Raw genomic sequence first — 15,164 nt, 5'->3', positions numbered from 1 at the left:
CTGTTGTTGTTCCTACTGTAACTTTGCACTGTCCACTTTTTGGGTCCTTTGGTGCATTTAGCAGAAAATACACACTAATTTACTTTGAGAATAATAACTAACTTTTGAGCAAACATGCTGTGGATCCCTGTGTTGAGCACTGTGTTGATGGGAAGTTCGATTTCAAAATCAAAAACGTACCATTTGTAAGTGATCCCAACAAAAAGACACACTTATCAAGGTTGCTTTAGAGGTACCGTGTGCTATAAAATGGCCTCCACAGGTGTACACACGGGTGCTCACACGGCTATAAAATGCCTTTAATCAATTGACAGAAAAATATCAATACGGTCGTTCAAAGTGGACATAGATGGCTTCTTTCACTCCTCTTTCACAAACCATCTGTCTTCTCTGTACAAAGTGTGAACATTGGCATCCTTGAAAGAGTGACCTTTGTCCTTTAGATGCAGATGGACAGCTGAGTCTTGTCCCGTGGAGGTGGCTCTTCTATGTTGTGCCATGCATTTATGAAGTGGTCTCTCCAATGTAGAGATCTGAGCACTCCTCGCTACACTGTACAGCATAAACTACGTTGTTAAGTTTGTGTTTAGAAGTTTTGTCTTTGGGATGAACCAGTTTTTGTCTAAGTGTGTTGCTGGGTCTGAAGTACAGCTGGATGTCATCCTTGGAGAAGACTCTCCTGAGTTTTTCTAAAACACGGCTACATAGGGAATGAGAATATTATTGTGTTTGTCTTTTTGATCCTCCCTGGTTGGTGTCTGATACTTTTTTCTGTGCATCTTTGCTGACTTGATGAAAGCCCAGTTAGGATAACCGCATGTCTTTACTTATTCTGACAAATATTAAAACTCTATCAGTGTGGGTTTTTGTGATCTTAACTCACCTTTGAAGGGTCAGGGGGCATGATACCCTCCATAGTGAATGGACTCCCTGGGACAGGATTCCCGTCGTAGCTGATGTCCACTCTGTATGGTCCTTCCTCGGGAGGAATGTACTTCACTGTATGAACCTCATTGGCTGTCCCCGACTCCACCTTGCAGGGGATTGGTCGACGCGAAGGGGAGGTGATCTTCACGTCTAGTTTGCCCTGACCTCCAGCACCTCGAGTACAGACGGAGAACTCCTGATCCTTCCCAACGTCTACTTCTGATTAGTGCACAGAAACAGCAGGACGGTCAGCAGGAACAGGGGTTTGGGGTTTAGGATGTTGATAACAGCGAAGTCTAAACATCTGTTTAAGCAATTCACTCACCGTTCATCGCTTTCAACCTGACGGTTGGTTGCTACCAGGCTCCATTTGCCTAGGTAACATTCTAATGTATTTACTAACCAGTCATATGTCATTCACCAGTATCCTGAACTAATTAGCAATCACTTTAATTGCTCTCCTTAAAGTTAAGAAACGTTTATGTTAGGTTACATCCAAGCGTGGGATCACTGAATGTCATTGAGTTTCCTGTCACCATGCGACTTGCTTCCTGTGTGGATGCAGCTTTAGACATAAAGATGAAAAGCTAATTTTTGGGAAATGCTGGCGTGTGTTCGGCTGCACATTAAGGGATATTTCTGTTGGAATCCTTTACAGTTTGATACCGATTATAAACGAAATGGAAAAGCGGTCTAAGCAGTTCAAGGTTGTTTCATGTTAAATGATTCAGAAAGAAGAGAAATTTCCACTGCAGCTCAGAATTACACATCAGTTAGATTAAATTTAATGAAACAGAGCTTGAATGAACAGCAGCTCAGAGTCATTAAGGATCCCCATGAAGGGGTTGTGATTGTCTTTCAGAGGAACTCTTGGATTCTTTTGTTTACTTATCTAATCCATCATTTACTCTCCACCTCACTTATAATTAGTACCAAACTGTGCAGGACTCTCTATGGAAATATCCTGTAATCTAAAGCTAAACAGCAGCTCGTATTTAGGAATTTGTGATGAATGATTCCAGGAATTTAGCTGGAAACACGCATTCTGTGCTTCATCTGCTGCGTCATGAAACCTGATCAGGGCTCCGTATGGAAGCACTTTGCTTCTGTATGATAAATGTTCCATTTTGTCCTCACTGACTTACTGTTGTTCAGTCCCTGAACTTTGACCTTGTTGAGGTCCAGTGGGGGGGCCACAACGATGGTGAATGGGCTTTTTGGGATGGGGTCTCCTCCGTGACACACAATGATGGACATGCTCCCCTGAGAGAAACACAAGCAGTGCTTAACTTATGTCCATCAGTCACCTCACAGGTAATCCATCACACGTGTGAAGTTGTTGTGTTACCTGCTGCACCGCCGTGTAGCGGACAGTGTATGAGTAGTCATGGTTGTCGATGATCTCAAAGTCTCGGACGGCATCACCTTTAGCTGCTCCGGTGAAGTGGACCTCGGGTTTGGCTTTACCAGCTCCCTTTGTATAAATGGTGAAGTGGGTGGGCTTACCCACCTCCACCCCTGCAAAGTTCAGACAGAAACTTTATTAATAAGGTTATTCTATGTGCAGCACTTTGTGATTCTCTGTCTAGAAAGGTGCTATATAAATAAAATTTTATTTTACCTACTTTTATACAGATAACAAACTAAAACCCGCTATTCCCCTGATGCCCAATAGGGGCTCCAGCAGTGAGCCAGTTCTAACAAACTAATTCCGGGGCCTGGAATTGAACTCAGGACCTTCTTGCTGTGCAGCGACAGTGCTAACCACTGTGCCACCGTGCTGCCCATCAGTAGAAAACAACCAATAGAAAACAGAAAAATATATACAATCAAGAGGGTAATATATAAAATAAGAGGAAGGCACACATTAGAGAACAAAGTGCTTGGAAGTAGTGCAAAAAGACTTGGTCTGTGTGTGAGTGGCCTGACTCATGAGGGTTACTCAGACCATTGCTCAGATTGGTGGATGGGTGGACAGGGGTGGGGGCAGCCAGTGACTTTTTGGGTAGTGTTAATTACCCTCTGCACAGCCTTCCTGTACACAGTTGTGGCCCCTGCATACCAGGGAGGAAGAGAGCACGCTCTAGACTGAGGAGCAGTAGAAGGCCAGCAGCAGCTTCTGGTCTGGGTTATATGACATCATCCAACCAATAAAATGGCTGCTGTGTGATTACTGTACTAAGAGACCATCCAAGAAGGCTGAGCTCTGGTTTAGTAATTACCAGGTCTCTTTGTGGACCCCTGTCTGTGGACGTGTTTAGTAACTCTTCCACAGTATTGTATCTGATTTTTGTGTTGTATTGATCGGTAATGTGATAAAACCCAGCTCACCTGTCCTGTTGAGTCCAGGTCCCTCTGCCCTGACTTTGGCTGCATCATGGGAAGGATCCACCTTTATTCTGAAGGGGCTAATAGGGATTTCCTGTTTTACACAATAAAGTGAGAAGTTTGTTTAAAGTTCAGTTTTAACATAGATGTGCATTTAAGATTTGATCCAACTGTTGACCCTTCATTTACCTGATCAGCGAACAGCACCATGATGGTGTACTGTCCGGGACCTGGAGGCATGTACTTCACTGTGAATGTGTCATTGTCGTTCTTGATGATGTCAAAGTCGATGTCGGCCTCGGCAGGTCCAACTACACCTGGAGCGCACTTGATGCCAATGCTGACATCACCTAGAGGGAAATAATAATTAACTCTATTACAGAGATTCGAGGTCAGATTTCTGCAGTAATATGCAAACATCATGTCAGTATTCCTGTACTTTTTAATTTCTTCCTAATTACACTCATAAAAACAAAACTTGGCATTACAACATGTTCGCCTTTGTGTGCTGCACAGCTGGTCTGAATCTCAGTTAAAGTCATTCATGGGAGATCAAGCTCATCGATCAGAAAGACAAAATAATCTCCTATGTGTTGTGCATTGTGGTGGCGGGACATGAAAAGAGGACATAGGACATCAAACAGGTCTCACCCTGTCCGGCTTCACTGCAGTCCACAGTGAAGTAAGTCGGCTCGTTGGCCTTCAGTCCTGTCTTCTCCACACCTGGACCATAAACTTTCACATTCTCTGGATGGCTGCCCTCTCCAATAGTCACCTTATTCACAACATCACGATCATTGTTAGAGACAATAAACTGGGCTTCTTTCTAGACTCTAACAAATAAATGCAAAATCTGAAATATGGAATAAATCATGGAATATAAACATCCATGCTTTTAAGGAAAATTTTAAACTCATCTTTTTTTGCTAAGAAACATTTGAGGTGATACACTGAGCTCTTGACACACTATTATTAAAACACTGCAGCCACTGGAGTACCTCAAGGCTCTATCATGGGTCCCCTAAAGTTCTGTATTTACATGACAGCATTTTGTCCTTTAACCAATAAAAATAGTGTTCAGCAGACATCTGCTTAAGTTAAGGGTTAATTTAGTTTTTTCCATTTAATGTTTTACTGATTACTAACAAAAAACAAAGCTAAAACTAATCTCACATAGTGTCTGTTGTAAGCTGCTAATAATTAAATTAACAAACTCGTGTTAATGATTGACCAGTTTACACTGCAACAAACTGCAGACACTGTGAGTGGGATTAACAGATTTAAAGGATATACTTCAGTGACTTTAATGTGAGACTATATTTGGTGTTGGTTTTATACCCTGAACGGGCTGTTAGGGACGTTGACTTCACCCCAGGTGATGATAATGGTGTGTTTGATGGGTTTTGTGGGAATGTAAACACAGAAGTAGGTGCTGTCTCCATTATCTGTGATCTGGATGTCGATGGGGAAACCATCTGAATCCTGCAACACAAACAGATTTTACACTGGTGTGATTTTGAAAAGATGTTAATGTGTTATTAAAACATTACGAAGAGGCTGCCTCTGAATCCTCACCTGAGCATAGAGCTTCAGCTCTCCGATGCCAGCTCCACGGGTATCAATGGTGAAATCAGCAGGTTTGTTAACAATGCAGCCCAAAGGCTCCAGACCTGGACCGTAACATTTCACCTGAGGAAGTAAACACATCACATGTTTAAAACTCAAACATGTAGGAAAATGTTTGAAACTCAACAAGGCTCTGATCTGACCTTCTCAGGGAAGACGTCACTGGCAGCAGGGAGAATGTGGGCCATGAAGGGACTGTCCTTGATGTCCTCGTCATCACAAACAACATGGACGGCGTAGTCGCCTGGTTCAGTCGGCCAGTATCGAACATCACATGATCCATCGCCTTTATCATCACACTCAATCTTAGCCTGGGAGGGCCCCTCGATAGAGAAACCTGCACATACATGCTCTTATTTATACACTGCCTATCAGTGATGAATGTGAAAACAATGGGATCTGCCCATGGAGTTCAATACTTTACATGACACACAAATATTCACAGAAATAGCAGTATATACCATCAGATGCAGAGGCTTTTCGACAGTGACAAACATCTTACACACAATCCCCTGTTTTCAGACGCTCAAAAGTAACCGGACTGTTGAAAAGGCCTAGGTCTGCAGCTTATTCCATAACCATTTAAACAAATAAAAGATGTGGAGCTCTGTTTGGTAGCTGTTTACTGAAACATACAAGGTTTTACATTTCCTGTAACACGATTGGCCTCCTTTCGATTGATAGATGCAGCAGAAATGTTACATCCTTATTAAAGTTAACAATATTTTTTCAACTAGATGTTGAAGTACTGTGGATTACTTTTGACCATAAGTGGGCACCTTAACCTCTTAATGTTTTCCTGAGTCCCATCTTTATGTTATTGTAACTAACCGAGAGTTCCCACTTCAGTTCCAATGGCCTCCACCACAAAGTCAGCACTCTTCCCGACCATACCGGTCTCCAGACCTGGACCCCAGGCTCTCACTTTCTGAAGCCCTGCCTCCTCACTGACATAAACCTCAAATGGGCTGGAAAAACAGAACAAATTGTTTAGTTTTTATATTTACTTCAGATAAAATTTTTTTTACATACATGCACACAAGCCACTGGAGTACCTCAGGGTTCAATCTTGGAGCCACAATATCTTTTGTTTTATATGGCATCACATGGCCAAATGATTAAAATGCATGCATTTGTTACTATATGTGACATAATGCACAAATGTAAGAAACACTGTTAACTCCCCAAAATGTAGTATTATGTATAATCACTTCATCAACCTCACCTGCGAGGGATGCTGTGTCCGCCCCAAGTGACGGTTACGATGTACTTTCCTGCCATGATGGGGTAATAATTACACTCATACAGGCCATTTTCCATCTCAAGCACCTTCACCGGCTCCTCCAGGCCCTCTGGATTAAAAATAAACATAATCCACAATCAGTCCACCTTTATTGAGCTGAATTTCAAATGAAAATAAAGTCAATTACCAAAAATAGAAAATTATTGTAAAATACACTCACAAATGTACATACACAGGATATTCTGTAAGGGTCTGACTGCGCTAATTCCATCATTAAAAATCTCACAAATATCAGCTGTAGTCAGTGTTCTGTATTAAAATGTGTTTGATGTGATCTGACCCCCCCCCCCCCAAAAAAGAGGGGTTCTCTTCAGTTTTGTGTTTAAATGTGTTTCCTAAAAGGGATTTTAGCTCCAGTCGGTGAATCTCATGGGTCGGTGAGTCTTGCTGTCTTACTTGGTCCTTTAACGGTGACTTTGAGCTCCCCGCTGCCGGCTCCTTTGGTGTAAACTCTGAAATCTGCCACTTCTTTCACTCTCAGACCCTTCGGCTGCAAACCTCTGCCAGATGCTCTGCAGGCGTTTGGGTTACAGGCTGCGAGGACCAGTCAGATGGAGGTTAGACTGGGAGACGACGTTCAAATGATAATGAAACTCACACAAACACACAGAGCCCGTTTCATACTTCCTATGTAATCCTACACTGAACCTCCTGGAGAATCATCAGGATCTGTCTTATCTGTCCAACTGCCTCCTTCAGCTGAAGCCATAAAGTCTGCTGCTGTCATGGAGGAGCTATGAAGCTTCAAATGGAGGATTCTAAGATCAGGAGTTTGAGTTTGAGCTAATTTGGTCTCAGAAATTAACAGTTAATCTCACAGATTACTCATTTACTCTCAAACTGATCAGTGCACAGCTGATTAAAGTCAAATGATTATTGTGTGTACAATAGTACACAGTGATTCTAACTAAAATATACTAACAACACACACCCACACACACACACACACACACACACACACACACACACACAGAGCAGCACGAGCTTCTCATTAGTCAGCTGATCAGCGCCATAAAAAGCAGTTTGCTGAGGCTGAAAGGGAAAAGCAGCAAAGATGAAGACGAGATAAAATCAGAATTCAGAGCTGCAGATTCAAGATAAATACCAAATACACACAAACTTAATAGCAAACAGAAGGAAAAACTTGCTATAGACCAACATGTTCTTTAAACTTAAACTAAAGTTTGAAGCATCAGATTTGAGAACACGATGCACTCAGAGGATAGAGCGTCAGTTAGCTGCAGAAGGAAGAGTTACTGAAGGCGACGTGAGGAAGAACAGGCAGGGTTGATGATGATGTTGGGGAGGAGTGAGTAGAAGATCACTCGGGCATTTAAGCCTCTTCTCTGATTATATATAATTATATAAAGTCACTTGCTAACCACTTTATTTTAAAGTGGTTAATTTTGTTGTTTTGCTAAGATTTTATTAACACTTCTTATTCTGTTTAGTTGTTATTCAAATTACAGATTCAAACCAATAAAACAACCCAGATTTTTAACTTTTTCATAACACACTTCTTCTTAATACCTCCTTATACAGCTGAACCCTGTTCAACTGTACTAAATTCCTTCAAATTAAAACTGATACCAAGAAAATCTGAGCTGTTCTTGGGCTACTTTGTCAGTGTCATTTTCCAGCCTTCAATGGTTCTTGTAGAGTTTTTTGTTAACCGTCTAAACCAAACAAAAGTCTCCAAATGTTTACAAGAAGTGACCCACCACACATACTAACCCACTCAGGAGAATATTCTGGATTTTTGCTGACACAGTTGAATCTGTGGGCAATGGAGCTAAAAAAAACAACCAATAATGAAGAAACTGAGCAGTAAATAGCTTAGCTCCAAAATTCTCATTGCATGAGGCACTTTGAGTTACTTGGAATTGCTTTCTTTGCTGCTTTTATCAACCTACTGACCTAACAACACGTTCTCAGGACAGATAGTTTTGACAAAATGCATCCCAGAACACCACCACCAGCCCAAATGTAAATTAGTTAAGCTTGAATTTCTATAGAAATAAAGTGTAATAAAATAATATTGATAAAATAATGATGAAGTTAAATAATTCCTAATTATTTCTGATGCCATTCAGAGAGGGCTTTGGACCACCACATTCAGCTTCTGAGGTGTAGAAAAAGAACAAGCTGCTCAGGATGAAGCAGTGCCAGGACATGCTGTAAGGCAGGGAAACCCCATCCATATGGGGCCAAAGTGAAGACAGTTGACAGCTGAAAAGACCAGGCTAGCGCAGGCAGGCTCCAGTCGCATCCTGTCAATGGCCTGTACTAACTTGGTCGCCTGGGTTTGGGTGGTGTTGGAGGAGGAGCTCTCCTGGTCTTGTCAGCAGGTGGGGTGCGTATGGACTGAGGTACAATCTGCACTGGAGACCCAGGAGGAGGGACACTCTGTGAAACTGAAGGAGGGAATAACAGTATGATGCATTTGTACATCAGCAGAAGGAGGACAGAACCCAGATCGGAAAAAGGGCAGCGTCACCAAAGCAAGACGAACTCTCCAAATTCAACCAAATCAACCCAACCCAACCCAAACCAAACTAAAGCTAAGCAAACCCAAAATAACCCAACCCAAATGAACTAAAATAAAGCAAACCAGCCAAATCAATCCAAACAAAACTAAAACAAAGCAAACACAACCAACAAACCAACGCTAAATAAAACATAGGAAATCCAGTCAACCCAAAACAAACTAGCCCAGACCTAACCACCTAACCAACATAAATTAAACCCTTAGATAGCTGAGATAAAGTTTAATTCTGCATCCAAAGTTAGTCTCAAGTCACTGGAATTTTCTCAAGTCAGTTGAATCAGGCTAGTCCCATTTTCAAAGATAAGTCAAGTTAGACTTCAAATCAAGGCAAGCTATTCCCAAACCCAGTGTCCCGGATCAACACGGTCCTGATTTATATCTTAAATCCTTGGAAATCGCAGATAATTCTTAAGTGCAATATTGAAAAAAAAATTCTCATCTAATTCCAAATTAGTTTAATCCAACATGACATCCCAAGGCTACTTCTGCAACAAATTACAAGACAAGACCAAGTTGCCAATAATACCCTAAATTTAGGCTCTAAATTAAGACAAAATAGGAACACTCCAAACATGGCTTACAAGTCCTGACCAAAAGTAGCCAAATCCCAGATCAAGAATAGCCAAGTCAGACATAATCCAGTCCATATAAATATCCATATCCTGTTCCAGCAAACCGGAGGTGATCAAACACCACAGCCTAAAAACCTGAAAGTCCACAGAGTGAACCATAAAGGAAGTACAGACCTGGACTTGGATCATACCATAGGTTCCTGTTACAAAGTCCATTGAAGTTTAATGTTACACGCATGCTGATCAGAGATCTGTGCTGGTGAATGTATTACAATAAGAGGCAGGGTCAGTTAAATGTTTAAAATAAATATTGTAAATATTTAAGTTGACTATATTAAATGAATGAAATAAAAATATATCTGCAGATATAAAGAATTAAATATAAGATAGGACATGCTTTAGGACAAAATTCTGGCTTTAATTTTAAATCATCGAAGGAACTGCCTAGTACCTAGAATGCAGGAAAGAGTTAGAAAGGTCAGTTTGTGGTGTTGTAGACATAAAGTAAATGTGAGGAGCCCACCTTCGGAGATGTGGACAGTGAAAGGACTCCTGGGAATCTGCTGCCCAGCAAAAGTCACACAGACGACGTGAGGCCCCTCCAGGACAGGGACATAGGTGCACCGAAATACACTGTCGCCTCTGTTCTCCAGGACAATCTCCACTGTATCCCTGCGGCCATTTGAGTCCACAATGATGACGCCCACATCTCCAGCACCCGCTCCTGGTGTACAGACAGAGAATAACAAGACCTTTAAACACTGTAGGAGGAATGTGACAGTCACTGGAACAGTATCAGACAATGAAGGTCATCTGCAGGAAATATAGCTGTGGATACCCAGAGCTAATGGAAATATGGAGTCAGAGTCCCTCCGAGAGACTGCCATTGATCACGCAAAATGTTTTTGTGCATAATTTTGGTTTTAATTTGTTCTTTCAAGAGTAATGATGGAAGAAAAACTTGTCATCAGTTTTCTTTTATTAAGGGAATGTAGTTCAGACAAACTAACAGAGACTTACCTGCAGTGTAAATATCAAAGTATGTAGGTTTGTTGGCCACATTTCCCATTGGCTGCAGTCCCAGCCCGCGGGCCTGGACTCTGGTTGGGTCGCCCATGGCTTTTGAAACATTTACAATGAAGGGACTTCTGTCGATGTCCTGACCAGCAAACAACACCTTTACCTGAGAGGAAGAGGAGCGCAAAGGCCTGTTAGGTCCACAAACATAAATCTGTGTTTCCATGAACTAACCAAGAGCTAAGACTAAGGAAGCAGGAAACATTCAGAGCCTGTCAAAAGGGCAAAACAAGAAACATCTCCTTTATCCACACATGATCCATGTGAGTTATTAATTTCATTGGTTCAGTGTTCCCCAATCAGGGGTATAAGCATCACAGGGGGTTCTTCTGCAGAAAGATTAGCTCAAACATAAACATTTAAAAAATTACAGAGACTAAAATAGAGCATAAATCACCAGTTAATAAAAGGAACTGATAAATGATAGCAAATAGATATGCATACATGACTAAAATTGATAAATGGTGAAACAGTATGCAGTTATTCATGAGTCGTTGAACTATTATGCTATTATGATTGTGCATGATGACAGAATCAACTATACATACATATATATATATATACATATATACATATATATATATATATATATATATATATATATATATATATATATATATATATACATATATATATATATACATATATATACATATATATATATATATATATATATATATATGTATATATATATATATATACATATACATATATATATATATATATATATATATATATATATATATATATATATATATATATAAATATATATATATATATATGTATATATATATATATATATATATATGGTTCCCCTTCAAACATGAAGGGTTCTGGGTCCATGTTATATCCTGTGCAGGTCCATCAGATGAAGAACGTTGGGAACCATGGCCCTGTATTTCTGATGAATAACGTAAGAACCACTGTACTTCTTTCAGCTGTACAGTGAGAGCATCTTACTTTATGAAGCCCCTCCACTTTGGGCAGGTAGACCACAGAGTAGGTTCGGTTCTTGTCATTGTTGGGGATGACTCGGGCCTGATGGAGACAGAAATGATTCAGCATCATTTCAGTTATATTGAACTTTTTTGTCCTTTTAAATTAATGTCAGGGTGTTTGGACCTCTTCTGTGTGTCCCTCTGGATCCTCCACATAAACTAGAACTTCTCCCAGTCCAGCCTCCACTGTCTCCACCAGGAACTCTGCTGGTTTCAGAACCATGTTACCTCGAGGCTCGATACCTGCAAACACAGCGATCACACGTAACTTCATTGTTTGAAGTAATGAATGGAAATGTTTGTGAAATTCCTCTGATAGCATCGAACTACATAAATGGCGACACAGTTTTTCAGATGTGGTATTCCCGTGTTAACAACAGAAGCTACAATAAAGTTAACTGTTTCTGTATTTAGGGCCGTAATGTGTTGATGTCGATAAAATATTTAGAAAACTTGATTTAATTCAGCTAACAGTACAAATAAAATTGCTATTTGAGCATGATTTCAGTTTAAATGTGCATCTGCAGTTATTAAACATTTTAATCTTCTGGAAATCTAGCAATCATCTTTTTCCACTTCAGTGTTTCATCTATGAAACATAAAAAGTAGTTAAACAAGCCCAAACACATCCTCAGATCGCTTCTTTGTTCTGAGTAATGAGACAAAAACTAAATGATGATTGATGGAATTTTGAGGTGTCACAATAAGTTTTTTGTACATTCCGAATGAGTCGATTCTACCAGAAATTTTTCTAAAACTTCGATAAAACTTGAGGTTTGATTAATGAACTTTGTTCCTGTGCACTTTCCACTCACCTGGTCCGTAGGCCTTAGCCCTCTTGGGGTGTAGCGATTTGGCCCTCAAGGGGGCACCGGGCTTCAGTTTGGCTTTAGGGAACTGAGACAGGTAGGTCATGACAGAGTGCTCATCCACGTTAGGATCGACGATCTCCTCAGGAGCAATCACCTGGAGAGGAAGACTCAAGCTTTATCGAACTGGAACTACATGTCCTTGCTAACTGTTCTCCTGTATGACTGGTAAGGTAAGTTTTCCATTTACTGACGATTTCTTTAAAGTTTAAAAACCTTCAAGGAAAATCGTTTTGCAGCTAGAAGTTTGTTTTCTCATATTATGCTTAACATCTCCTGATTTTGTTGCAGTTTTATTTGTTTGCTTTGCTTTTAAGTTGGAACTATGTTAAATGGACTGGTCCTTTTATAGCAGTGTTCTACTCTAACTCAGCATTCAAAGCACTTTTCACAACAAGTTATAATAATTTCCAACTTTAAGCACTTTTTAACTAACCCAGAAACACACGTACACACACAATAGAGGCACTGAGGATCGAACCACCGACCTTCTGATTAGGGGATGCCCTACTCTTTCTCGTGAACCCAGAGTGGTAGGACATAAATTAGCTGATGAGCTTGTGAACATGTCAGTAAACCTGTTACAATCAATACATTTCCAGCTGCAAATACTTATTTAAAAAATAACAGCTGGAAATTTAAAAACGATTTCATTTTGCCAGAAACACAACAGACGGCCTCGATAAAGATGTCTCTAATCTCCAACAGCCGAAGTGAGTGAGTTCATAAGAGATCGAGTGAGTCGAGTCCAAAATCCTCCATGGAAGAGAAACTGGAGGGAAATCAAAATGAATGGTTTCATCTGATCAGAAAATCTGTTTTTTAATGACATGAATAACAAAGGAACAGAACACATGAGGGGTTGGTGAAATGGTAAACAGCTGCTTGCTCAGTGCAGGAGAGTGAGAAGACGTCTGAAATCTCAGAGGAAAACAGCCTGAATCAACCTGAGAACAGTGCAAAAAGCTGGAGGAGAGTTTTATCATTATTATCATCGTTATGTGGTTTTTCCACTTAAGCTCTCCTTATCAAATCATTTCCCTCTAATTTCTTGTGAAAAAGTTTATACATTATTCCTCTCATTACAGGTTCTGACTAAAAGATTTCTGCGTTTCTCATTAACATGACTCTGGCAGTTGAATTTTAGGATCAGACTTTCTGGGAAATTAGAGAGTCTTAATTCACCTCCGACCTGCAGAAATTAGTCAGCAGCTGAACTCAGACACAAACTCTGACTTCCTGCCTCAGACTACTGATTGAACAATCGCTTTGACTCATCTGCTCTGCTGCTAATTTAAACCTGCTCACATCTCTGCAGGCTGAAAATAGAGTCAAGTGTGTGAATCCTCCACATGGATCATGGCTCAACCACGACTGCTATTTCTGAAGTTCAGTTTAATCGTAACAAATATATCCTCTGAGCCTGAATTCAAAGGAACCACAAAGCTCACCGGCAGATAAAAACAGCATGCAGGTCAACTTATCCCTGATTCTTCCATGTTCAGTAAAGCAGAGGCTTTTATTTTGCAGCTGTTTCCTAGATTTTGGCTCTGATTTTCTCATTAATCAGTAAGAAGAAGCTCAGAGAACAGACACTGAATGTGTTGCAGTCCGTGCGGAGGTAGGTGTTACCTGTGGCACTCCCAGCCAATCGTCAGCCTGTTGCATGGCTTCCCGGGCGTTCTCCACCGGCTGGCTGGGATCCCATGTTTCCCAGTCGGGACACAGACCTGAAGGCAGCACAGACAGAGAGGTTTCATTATACACAGGAGACTAGTCTGTCCTCCAGGACGGCGTTCAGTCAGAGCAGTCATAGTCGCCTCTGCTGCAGAACATCCGACGAGCTCCTGCTTAACAGTTTGCAGAGAAAATATTTCAAAATAAGTTTTTTTCCCCCTGATTTGTGTAACGAGCTCCTTTTTGTTCAAGCTTTAGAAACTCAGAACATGTCTGACACAAGTTCATTTCCATAAGAGACAAAGTTTGAGAGTTAATATCAAACAAGCATGAAAAAAAAACTTTACATATTTGATTTATGCCACATATTAAATTATGAACATAAAAATATGTGATATGGGCTCTTTAAGGACTTTGACTACTTCAAACGTACTTCCAAGTTACAGAGTACTTTATAATTAAAAGACATTTTGACTACTTCTGTTTCATGTGCACAATTTTCTCAAACTTGCTGATGCTTCACTGTGAAATTACAGAATATTCTTGAGAAAACAAACAAATGTCTAAAATTTGTTGTAATTATGTTTTACAGATTTATAAATGGATGAACGGGTTTACTTTGTAATCTAGGAGAAACCAGCTTTATAATTAAACTGTAGGTTTAGTTATTACAGGTTTTAGGTTTTATTTTGATTGCTCGTTTCAGTTCTTTTTGGTTTTACATCCAAACAGAGGCAGCAGACGCACATGGGCATCATCAAACCTCGTCCAGGGTCAGACTTACAGAGTCAAACTAACAAGATCTTCTCAACATTTCTATTTTAGAAACTTAGAATTATTTGTGAATATTTTCACAGTTTAGTGCTGATTACAAACTGGAAATGGAGGAGGTGTTGCAGTTAGTTAATGCAGGTCTGTTATAAGGAAATATTAAAGATAAATGTTTCCAATGGTGAAAGAGAAAGAAAAAGCATTTATGAAACTGGAGCAGAAAACATGAATAAAATATGTGACTGTTATTAAACATAAAACAGGAGGATTCTTCTGTTAGGCCTTAATCAGAGAGAAATGATGATCAAAACAAAGAATATGGAACAACATGTTCAGCCAGTTTCTTATAATCAGCCCTGAGCACGCACACTTTGTCCTCATAAATTACTTGAACATATTTCCACAAAGGTAATGAGCCTCTGGCTGCATAATAAGCTTCACAAACTCATAAATGAGATCAGAAAATAT

The 15,164-nt window shown here is 40.1% G+C and overlaps 1 protein-coding gene across 9 annotated transcripts in view; it reads right to left on the bottom strand.

Annotated features, from left to right (window-relative positions):
* The window catches only part of LOC100698591 (filamin-C), a 54,514-nt gene that overhangs the window by 22,971 nt on the left and 16,379 nt on the right, over positions 1–15,164 (bottom strand). For 6 of the 9 annotated variants that reach the window (XM_019346605.2, XM_019346599.2, XM_005475722.3 and 3 more), the window contains exons 3-21: positions 13,881–13,978; positions 12,195–12,345; positions 11,504–11,622; positions 11,342–11,419; positions 10,325–10,487; positions 9,828–10,028; positions 8,476–8,598; positions 6,581–6,718; positions 6,107–6,233; positions 5,713–5,849; positions 5,025–5,218; positions 4,831–4,944; positions 4,594–4,737; positions 3,907–4,030; positions 3,445–3,605; positions 3,259–3,349; positions 2,276–2,445; positions 2,073–2,190; positions 884–1,146 (exon numbers count right to left, since the gene is read on the bottom strand). In XM_019346605.2, the coding sequence (XP_019202150.1) occupies positions 884–1,146; positions 2,073–2,190; positions 2,276–2,445; positions 3,259–3,349; positions 3,445–3,605; positions 3,907–4,030; positions 4,594–4,737; positions 4,831–4,944; positions 5,025–5,218; positions 5,713–5,849; positions 6,107–6,233; positions 6,581–6,718; positions 8,476–8,598; positions 9,828–10,028; positions 10,325–10,487; positions 11,342–11,419; positions 11,504–11,622; positions 12,195–12,345; positions 13,881–13,978 (2,714 nt within the window). The remainder of the gene's footprint in view (positions 1–883; positions 1,147–2,072; positions 2,191–2,275; positions 2,446–3,258; positions 3,350–3,444; positions 3,606–3,906; positions 4,031–4,593; positions 4,738–4,830; positions 4,945–5,024; positions 5,219–5,712; positions 5,850–6,106; positions 6,234–6,580; positions 6,719–8,475; positions 8,599–9,827; positions 10,029–10,324; positions 10,488–11,341; positions 11,420–11,503; positions 11,623–12,194; positions 12,346–13,880; positions 13,979–15,164) is intronic. The other 3 variants (XM_019346602.2, XM_019346603.2, XM_019346604.2) reach the window with 1 other exon arrangement.

Source organism: Oreochromis niloticus, linkage group LG17 (genome assembly GCF_001858045.2).
Source record: "Oreochromis niloticus isolate F11D_XX linkage group LG17, O_niloticus_UMD_NMBU, whole genome shotgun sequence".
Lineage (NCBI taxonomy): Eukaryota > Metazoa > Chordata > Actinopteri > Cichliformes > Cichlidae > Oreochromis > Oreochromis niloticus.
Note: the sequence above shows the minus strand (reverse complement) of the source record. Positions and strands in the feature narration are given on the sequence as shown.